The 10,174-nt window shown below is 38.1% G+C and overlaps 1 protein-coding gene across 2 annotated transcripts; it reads left to right on the top strand.

The window, feature by feature from the left end:
* Positions 1 to 1,254: 1,254 nt before the first annotated feature.
* LOC18447303 (heterogeneous nuclear ribonucleoprotein 1) lies at positions 1,255 to 8,709 on the top strand. 2 transcript variants are annotated; one of them, XR_002283236.2, is made up of 3 exons: positions 1,255 to 1,570; positions 6,359 to 7,645; positions 8,148 to 8,709. XR_002283236.2 is itself a non-coding variant. In XM_006857403.4 (2 exons), the coding sequence occupies exons 1-2, from the start codon at positions 1,349 to 1,351 to the stop codon at positions 7,550 to 7,552; spliced, it is 1,416 nt and encodes a 471-aa protein (XP_006857465.1). In that variant the 5' UTR covers positions 1,255 to 1,348; the 3' UTR covers positions 7,553 to 7,993. The 2 variants fall into 2 exon arrangements, 1 of the variants encoding a protein (XP_006857465.1); XM_006857403.4 differs by lacking the exon at positions 8,148 to 8,709 and having other exon boundaries at positions 6,359 to 7,993.
* Positions 8,710 to 10,174: the final 1,465 nt, after the last annotated feature.

Genomic DNA, 10,174 nt, shown 5'->3' on the forward strand with positions numbered 1-10,174 from the left:
TTTTGCAACTTAGGTTTTAGAGAGAGAGGATTTGGTTATGTAGCATGGGGTTTAGAGAGAGAGATGCAACTTGAGCAGAAAGAAGAGTCTTTTCCAAAGAGATGCAAATTGCATCGAATGTAGGTTTTAGAGAGAGAAAAGGATGGAGAGATCTACAACTTAATCGAATCAAGGGGCGTTTAGAGAGAGGAATGAGGAACAGACTTAGAGAGAGAGAGAGGGGGGAGACGTTGCAATTGTATGGGTGTTTTTAGTAAGAGAGAAGATGAAGAAAGCTGTGGGTTTGGAGAGATAAACCTACAACTTCTGGTAAAGAAAAAATGGGGTTTAAAAAGAAGTTGAAGAAATATGAAATCAAGATAAAGAAAGTGAGAGGCTTGCAACTTTAGTTCCTAGAGAAGGTTAAGAAATTAGTGGAGAAATAGAGAGAGAAACTCTGGTCCATTAAGGTATTAGTAGAGAGAGAAAAGAAAAGTGGTTGCGCGTGGATTTTAGAGAGAGAAAGCTTGGTTGCAAATGGCGTTTGAGAGGGAGAAATGTGACGATGTCACAAAACAATCTATAATGGTAGTAAAAAATCAACGTATAAATAGAAAATATTGTCATTAAAAGGGACAAAAGGTCAAATTCACTCTGCCAAGTTAATTACATCGAAATGTAATTGAAGTGAAAAGATATAATTTTAGTAGTAGAGTGGGGGATGGAGTTTTAGATAGAAAGATAAGTTTGGATAGGGTGTTATTTTGGTATTTGTTTGAATAAAAAATTTATGATAAAAAAAGTCAAGGGGTGGAAGATTTACAAGTAATATTTTTAATTTTTAAATATCAAAAAAATAAAAAATAAAAAGATATTTTTTAAAAAAAAAAAAAACTTTTTTTTGGGTATTTAATACAAAAAGAAACTTTCCCACTTCAATGGTCTTGTGCAATAGAGTGAATTTGGGCCTTGTACTATAGAAGACTAAAAAAAAAAAAAACCTACTTTTAGCAAAACCCTATGTCAATTTGTCACCGTTCATTATCATCCCGTTGCCCATCTTCACCGTCCATCACTTTGTCACAGTAGATCCCGCTCTCCCTCTCTCTAGCCAATTTGTTACATCTCTCTCTCTAAACTCGCTTGGGTCGGCAAAACCCTTATTCTCTCTCTTTCTAATCCTTGATTCTCTCTCTATATCGCGTCCGTCCATCCTCCTATCTCTTCCGCACGCCTTCTCTCACTACATAATCTTTTATCACGCAAACCCTTATTATTGCTCTCGTTCTCTCTCTCTCTCTCTGTATTCTAACCCCCAAAACAAAGAAAAGGGGGCAAAAAAATCCCTGCTATCCTCTAACGAGAAGCCATGGATTCAGATCAAGGGAAGCTCTTTATTGGGGGGATTTCATGGGAAACTTCAGAGGATAAATTGAAGGATTATTTCGGCAAATATGGAGAGGTTTCACAAACTGTTATCATGAGAGATAAGATCACAGGAAGGCCTAGGGGTTTCGGGTTCGTTGTTTTTACAGATCCTTCGGTTCTCGATAGGGTTCTTCAAGATAAGCACACAATCGATGGGAGAACTGTAATATTTTCGATCCAAAACCCTAAATCTGTGTTTTATGAGTTTCCGTTTATTGTATTGGATGGTATCAGGTCTTTTAGTTTTGGATGGCGAATATGATGTGTTTATTGGTTTTTTTGTTGGATTCTATGTGGGTTTCTCTATTTTTGATGGAAACCTAGATTTGTCATGCTAACTCGAGTTTCTTATTTTCATTTTATTGATTATTTGTTGGATTTATTTCTATTCAGGATGTGATTTTTAGTTCATATCAAGATACTTTATGGCCTTTGATTATTTTTTGCTGAAATACTGTGTTTTGCATCATTACTGCAACTTCTTTCAGGACTTTTTCATTTATTATTAAAAATTATGTTTTTATTACCTGCTTGACCTAATGTTATGAGCTATTTGATTATTTGTATAATAACTTTAGGGTTTCTGTTGCGCATGGTTATTTTACTTAAAAAGTGATCCTTTTTCTCACCCAGATTTGTTACTTTATGATGTAACATCAATGGGATTTAGGCTACGAGTTATATTTGTGAACTTGGGGGAAAATATTGTTTTGATGATAAATCATGGGAAATTCTTTTATAATAGCGTTTTAATTATGAATGCAATATTGTAATGCTTAGATTCTATACCTGGTTGTTGTGTTACTGTTTTATGTTTTGATCTTGTTCTAGTATTGAAAGGGCGGAAACCATAGGAATATCTTACTCTAGTTAAATGGTTGTTGAGGTTTGCTTACTAGTTTTTTCAATTGCGTGTGAGCTGGTGGTGAGATAGTGGAGGTATCATTATCACTTCATGTAAATCTGTGAGAAGTCTCGCTGCGAAATTATAGCTTTGAAACCATGATTATGAAATCTCCTGAGAGGGCTGTTGATTTTTTTCCGACTTGGTTACTGTGTTCCATTAGTTGATTATACATGACAAACGCCAATGTTGGTAAATTAGGATTTACTTTAAGATGATTATTGTAATCATATATATTTTCAAAGCTATATGTGTTAATCTGGTTCTTCTTGTTCATGAAGTTTTTTCTTCTCCATTTTGGTAGCACATTGTTCATTAATGGTCCCTATGTGATCATTATAGAATTCGAATTCATTTTTGCCAAGGAAGTAGTCTCTTATGTTTAGGAATGTTTTTCATTGTAATGAGTTGAAATTTAATTTTTAATTTTATTGATTATTATTAATCTATGGTGCATTATCTTACGTGGTGAATATTATTGGCAAAATCCTAGGCTTCTCTTTTGTTTGTGATCACCGGATAGTGGAACTTTAGTTTGTATATTTATGTGGACCTCTTTCTGGAGGCATAGCTTGGGATGATTCAAATCTTGAATGATATATCTCATTAAGATCTATGTCCCTTATCTCTAAGGATTTTTCCTTAATTCAGGCATCTTGGGTGCCAAAATATGGGCGAAATCCTGTTGAGGTATTTTGCTGAAAATTCAAGACTAATTAGATTTATGTTTAATTTGATAAAGAAAGCTGGAGTTGTTCTTAAGTTCTATCCTTTTTCCAGAATTGCAAGAAAAGATAGTTTTCTATTTTGCTGGATGGGTCTAATATGCGGTATCTTACATATTTTGTGCCTACTTTCTTAAACTCTAAAGGTGCCAAAATTACCTAATTGTAGAAGAAGCTTGGATCTGTGGAAATTGGGAAAGTTAAGATTGGCTTGAATCCCAAGCTAAGTCAAATTAAGGGGTTTGAATGTTTAAATACTTGTGTAAACCTTTGTGGAGCTCATGTTCGAGTTGGGTAAAAGTTGGGTTCCAATTGTTGTGAGTTTGGATTTTCAGTTGTAGTGAGAACCATCTTTAGGGTTGATATTCCTTAAGCCTACAAACCCCCACCCCCCAAATGGTTTTTATTTTTCGTTTTTGTGTGTGTCTGTGTGTATATTGAGTGATTCCACATCTTTATCCTAGGATTGGGAGAGTATTCAAAAATGTTAAATCTCCTCTTCTTCTCTTAGTGGAGATTTTCCTCAAAACCATAGCTTGTGGATTTGAGTTTCTCTTGAACGAACCAAGTTAGCTTGTGCCCCTTGTTCTTTACCGTCTTGTGCGGCACATCCCCTTCTAAGATTCCCCACAAACAAATTCATTGTCGATTCAAACCCTTCCATAAACTTCGCAATTCCTTTTCTAACCCGCGGTAAACTGGCTGAATGGATACCCTAACCATATAATTACGCCTTTGTAGCCTTTGATTCTAATTTAAAGTCTAGAATCCTAGATTTCCTTGGAGACCACCATTTTATCTTGCTGGACTTCTAACTTCCAGTGAAGTGTTCCTACTTTGATACCCTTACCAGAACTAATAATTGATAACATTCCATAGAGGTCTAGCCCAAGTCCTAATTCAATTATGTGTCCTTGTCATCTGCTTCTACTTAACTTAGGAGAACTTAATACATTCCTAACCTTGCTGCCCAAAATTTTGTAAGAAACCTAAACCCTTCAAAAGTCCTAAATGTTTATTAGATCTCCTCAACCTGCCCAATTCCTTTCTTTCTAATCCCACCTTGCATATCACACTAGTGTAGGAATCAGTGATTGGAAACAACTCGGGCTTGGAATTGAGTAGGGCCTGAGCTTGAGTCTGCTGGTTCAGTTGCTGAGTCATAAAGAGTTAGTGAAGTCTATAAAATACTTGCACAATTACCTTAAGAACTGATGCAACTCAGCCAGTTCTTGAGGTTTGTAAATGGGTTTGGCATTCTACAAAGTCTAAGTGACTTTGGCGTGATTGTGCTGAAGTTGTCAAGTTTTCAAATAATAGGAGCCAGGTTTCCTTGGTCCTACATCATATATGGGATTTTATGTTACAAATATCATATATGCACGTCAAACCTACCCATTTGGAATATGATGATTTTTACCATGTACTTGTGCAGATTATATGAATTATATGAAGGCTTCTCTTTATGTTTGTAAACAAATATGTTATTATGTTTGGAAAGGATTAGTACCTCAGATATTTGGAGATACTTATAAAGTGAGGGTCTAAAATGTACTTGTGGTCTTTTATCAGGATAATCGAAAGTTGTGTTCCTTCTAGCAGTGTTCGAAACTCAGTGACTTATTCTCAGACTCTCCAAGTCTCACAGGGTCAGGGACCCTACTGAAATGTTATCTGATTCCATTTGCTTTGGCCTCGTCCGCTTAAGTCTTCGGGTTTTGCATTCAAATTGAAGTGAATTGAATCTCAAAAGAAGGTTTAGGGTGATTTGGGATGCTTTAGGATTTTCCGTGAGATTTGGCTGAAGAAACCAAGGAGATTCTCTTCGACCGAGCCTGACTAGGGCCGAGAGCACCTACATTGATGCCGATCAATTTTCAAATATTTGGAATATATTGGAAAATGTAGATATTTTTTAACGAGCATTTGATATTGGAAAGTGGGAACCATTCGATAGGCTCAGTTATTTATAAAACTATATGCATGTGAATGCGAACTAATTTAGGAACAAACAAAGTCAATTTCAGTTTTTTATTTTTCTTAATCTTCGTTTTTCTATTTTTATTTTTTTAATTATTGAAATAAATAAAACCTGCAGTCCTCCCCTAATCAGCCAACGCACCAAAGTGCTTCCCTTTCCCAGCCAAACTGAAGAAGCCTCTAAAGAAAATATGATAACATTTCCCCCATGTGTTATTTTCCCTGGTGACTTGGCCAAGTCTTGGTGAGAATTGAGCGAGCCAGGCTGCTGACTTGGGATCGGGACCATAGTGAGTTGAGTCCTAGTCTTTAATACTGCCTTGTTTACAGTGAGAAAACTCATTGTTCATTGTGTTTGTTTATATGTCTGAGTTTCTCTATTTTCTGAGTTGGGTTTTCGTCTAGTGTGTTGTGCACAACAACCGGTTAAATTTTTTTAGTTGAACAATTCTAGCCAGTCATCTCTTTCTCAGAAGTTTGAAGAAAGGGTGGTAATATTCTAGGTTTTAGTGTGATATTTGGCTGTTTAAAGTTTAAACCCTCGGAGATTAAAGTATGCCTATCATGAAAAGGTGGCGTAGATGTTGCTCTTTTATTTTATTGGTGTGTAGACACTGCTATTTTGCTGACCTATATTTCATAATTTAAGCTGATTGGTTTATAACATGAATAAAACAGGTCTGTAATGTGAAATACTGTTATATATCTTTTTTATTTTGAAAATGATGGATCTATAATACCATAGTTTTACATGCTAACCTAAGTCACTTGGATGTTCCCTGAGGGCTCCTTGTGTTGTTGATCTGTACTTAAAATTCCAGTCTGAAGCATATATAAAATTCTTGTGGCCGATCAGCATAAGGTATATTTAGGGTGCTTGAATTCCAAGAGATTTCTCTCATATGCTACTTTATTTTCATTTGTTTCAAACTTGCAATTATGTAACAAATGAATGTCCTGAGTAATCAGCAGAAGGAATGTTTTTGGCTTTCATCCCAAATAATGAAATGATTATCCATTTTTTCCTCGTGGATAAGAAATTGCAATTAGTGCCACAGTGTTCTATGAGCTGGTAAGTCTCATATATCAGATGGTCTTTTGTTACTTCGTTTAAAGCTATTTGCTGCCCAATCAACAACAAAGAAAACATTTCCCAGTGTTGAGCTTTGTATGTTTCATTATGCCTTGGGAAGTAGTTACTTCTCTGTATTCTTTATGATCTTTATTTTCTTCATGAAGCCCACCTCTCATGAGATGCATGTTTTTAATCTTACCATAAAATTTCTCTAATTTCATATACAGCTGCCAAATTCTTGCCTCTAAGTGCACTTCTTTATTTCAGGTGGAGGCCAAGAGGGCTCTATCAAGAGAGGAACAACACAATGCTGCCAGGTCCGGAAACCCTAACTCTGCTAGAAACTTCGGGGCTGGGTCTGGGGCTGCCGCTGGCAGCAATGTGAGGACCAAGAAAATATTTGTTGGTGGGCTTCCTCCCACCCTAACTGAGGAGGGCTTCCGCCAATACTTCGAGCAATTTGGCAATGTAACAGATGTTGTAGTAATGTATGACCAAAACACCCAAAGGCCTCGTGGCTTTGGCTTCATCTCCTTTGACTCTGAGGATGCAGTGGACCGAGTCCTACAAAAATCCAATTTCCATGACCTTAATGGAAAGTATGTTGAGGTCAAGAGAGCCCTACCTAAAGATGCCAACCCTGGTGGCGGGGGTCGCAACATGGGGGGTGCGGGGGCCTACCAAGCCAACCCGAATACCTATGAGTCAAGGATGGATGGGAATCGATATGTTCAACCTCCGGCTGGTGGAGCCGGGTACCCACCCTACGGATCTTCAGGCTATGGAGCACCAAGTTATGGATATGGAGCAGCGAACAATGGGACCGTGGGTTATGGTGGTTATGGGTATGGAAACCCCAATGCGCCGAGTGGAGGTTATGGTGGGCCGGGTGGTGGTTACGGGAATGCTAGTGCACCTAGTGGTGGGGCCTACCCACCTGGTGCACCCAGGAGCCCATGGAATAACCAAGCTCCATCTGGCTACGGCATGCAAGGTGGCCCCACTGGTTATGGTGCGGGTTCTTGGGGTGGTGGGGCCCCTGGTGTGGGTCCCACTGGTGCTGGGGGTGGTGTGGCAGGGCCCACAGGTCAGTCTCCTAGTGGACATGCTAGCTATGCAAATCCAGGTTATGGTGGGTATGGTGGTTATGGTGGGGGTGATGGGGCGTATGGTGGGGCAGCAGGCTATGGTGCTGTTGGTGGTCGTGGGGGTGGTGTATCGAGTGGGACTGGTGTTTCGGGTGGAAGTGCAGGTGGTGTAGCTAGTGGTGAGCAAGGTGGTGGAGGCTATATGGGAAGTGGATATGGTGATTCGAATGGGAATGCGGGGTTTTGGAGGTCTGATGCTTCTTCTCAAGGTGGTGCTCAAGGCTATGGGGTCCCTCAAGCCAATGGGCCTCCCAGTTCTCAGGTTGGGTATGGTGGTTATGGTGCTCAAACAAGGCAGGTTCAGCAACAGTGAGTGGAGGAGGCTCAGCTTCTTCAGTGTCTTGCTACTTTGCGTGGTTTTGATTCACGGTCTCGAGATGGGCCTCTTTGCGATCGAAGCGGACTGGTTGGATTGCTTTTGAATTTCCTCGTAGCTTTTAAGAAACTTAGAAAGTTCTATAGCTTCTTTGCTAGTATATAAATCGGTAGTTTCCGAGAGTAGTTTCTAGTTAGTGATACTTTGAAGCTTGTAGCTTATTCAGTGTCTTTGGTAGTTCGTATTGTGTTCGGTTGTGTGATTTGCTAGTGATATAGCTTATATTCAGATATTTCAGCTTCTATTGTAGTGGTTAAAGCCAGAGTTGATTAGCTTAAACCCTTTAGCTCTGAGTGAATGCTTGCTTAGATTATTTAAGCATATGGGTTTCATGTTTGGCAGCTTATTTGGTGATTAATATATGGAGATTAAGTAAAATAGCAGTAGTCTTGAGTTATGTTATAGAGGCATGTTAATGGATGGAGATATTAGACTCGGCTTGAATAATCGAAGCACTAGGGTAAAATTTCTTGAGCTAATTTGTCAATGGCATAATTGGTTTTTTCCTCCTATTTTCCCTTGTTTTGAACAGGAGATGCTGCTCCTATTCTCTCTCTCTTTCTCTCACTCTTAACCAAGAATCAGATGTCTTCTCCCTGCCGGTTCAAAAGCATGGAAAGAGAGAGCGGCAGGTACTCTGATTCAGTCCACTGTTTGGGGGAGGTAAAAACTTGATCCTGGGATTACGAGCTGCGAAAAAGTTTTGTGACGATGAATTGCTTCACTGACATGCGGGCTGAGGCTGCTAATTTTTTATTTTCATTTCTGGGAGAGCCGGCTTGATTTGGGGGTTGTCATTTTGGTCGAGTACACTGCAAAATTTTTGGGTGCAAATTGGAGAGGCCTTTTGTGTTTGTTTTTTGTTTTTATTTATTCTTATTTTATGGGAGGTATTTACTTTGGTTGGATACCAAATTTTGTTCTCGAGTTTGGACCCCTTTTTTTTTTTTTATGTTATTGTTGAGTAATGCTGAATTTGGTTTCAATTGATGATTGAGTGACCTGGGCATTGATCATGTCCTTTCATTAAAACTTTAAAAGCATATATCCCATCACTGATTCAAGAAATAAGATTGGTCATTACTGATTATAAATGGGGTTCGATTTTAGTGTACTAGAGATGCAGCTGTTGGGTTCCGGCCCTTGGCATTTGCACCATCTGCTTACAATTGATTGTGCCCAAAAACTAAAAATGTACTATTATATTTTTTTTAAAAAAGTTATTGCTGGATATTATTTTGAGTTTTAAGTATAAGGAAACTCAAACATGGGTGTGCATTTTAATGCGTGAGCTGGTTTCAGGTGGTAATTTCTTTAATAATCTAATTGGTAGAATTGTTTGGGTCTTTGAAGTATGGTCATGGTGCGTGTACATTGATATGTTCTAGCGTCAGACCTGTCAGATATGTTAATCTCAAAATAAGTGCTGTCAAATATGGCATTTATTCATTTCAATGGGGAGTGTGATTTTGGACGACATTAGGTAGGGTCCAGTGAGATTTTCAGAATAATAGCGTTTACAAAAACAACCTAGGCTTTTATTATCCGTAGTTCCGGATTTTTTGAAGCTTTGCTGCACATGAAAACATGGCATCATTTTATCATTTTAGCTTTTTCCTTGTAAATTGGGGTCGGCTAATATGCCACTACACGTATTTGCCTCAGGAAAGCCAGCCATTTTGGTATGCAAATATGCCATTACACCTATTTGCCACATGCATTTTCCAAGTAGAATGGAAGCCCACTCAATTTTTCTAAATCTTTGCTATTGCGCAAATGAATCTTCCAAGCCTGTTTAAAGGGACTGATACTCAAACCTTCTTTGTGTCTGTTTTTGAACCGTGTCTTTGATAATGTCTATAGTAGAAAGATGTTTCCAACTCTTATGCCTTTCTCATTGTTAAATCTCTTATTAGGTGTAGAAGAAAACAAAAAATGGGGTATACGGTTTCATGTGCACAGCAGAAATGTGGTTTCTTACATTTGGTTTGTATATATTTTTTGGGTTTAGCTGTAGGAATTGAATTTAGGACGCAGTTTATCAATCATTAACACTCTTTACCAAAACCAAGTCTGGAGGGTTTAATGTGTTTTTTAACAAATAAATCATGACCTAAATAAATACAGGGGTAGTTGGATGGTCCGATAGGTCACTTATAGGATGGAATCATTCACTAATGGAGAAAGCGTATGGATGGTTGTGAGCATTTTGGGGCCTTCTTCTGAAGCAAGATTCCAAAAATCCATTATTCATGAATATAAGGGTGGATTCAGCAAGCTGTTTTTAACTTCTAAACGGGCGGGAAAAAAAAAAAAAAACAGACGGGTGAAGGAAAAAACAGTTTTTAACTCCTAAATGGGTGGAGAAAAAAGAACATTCGAAAAAAAAAAAAAAAAAAAAAGATGGGTGAAGAAAAAAATGCTCTATCACTGTTTAAACCGGGCATAAGGCCCACGTTTGGATTGTCTAATAACTTAAAATGAAATATGGAGTTCTTTAGAAACAAGTGAGAAGGATGATTTTGGCAGTGTTTCCTTGATTGGCAGTGTTTCCTTGAT

The sequence above is a fragment of the Amborella trichopoda genome, chromosome 7 (genome assembly GCF_054954075.1).
Source record: "Amborella trichopoda isolate Santa Cruz 75 chromosome 7, AtrichopodaSantaCruz75HAP2 v2.0, whole genome shotgun sequence".
Taxonomy (NCBI): domain Eukaryota; kingdom Viridiplantae; phylum Streptophyta; class Magnoliopsida; order Amborellales; family Amborellaceae; genus Amborella; species Amborella trichopoda.

What these genes read in the sequence shown, in the direction of transcription:
- LOC18447303 (XM_006857403.4), top strand. Translation starts at nt 1,349, where the DNA reads ATGGATTCAGATCAAGGGAAGCTCTTTATTGGGGGGATTTCATGGGAA. An exon ending in ACACAATCGATGGGAGAACT is followed by an intron (nt 1,571 to 6,358) that starts GTAATATTTTCG and finishes TCTTTATTTCAG; the next exon opens with GTGGAGGCCAAGAGGGCTCT.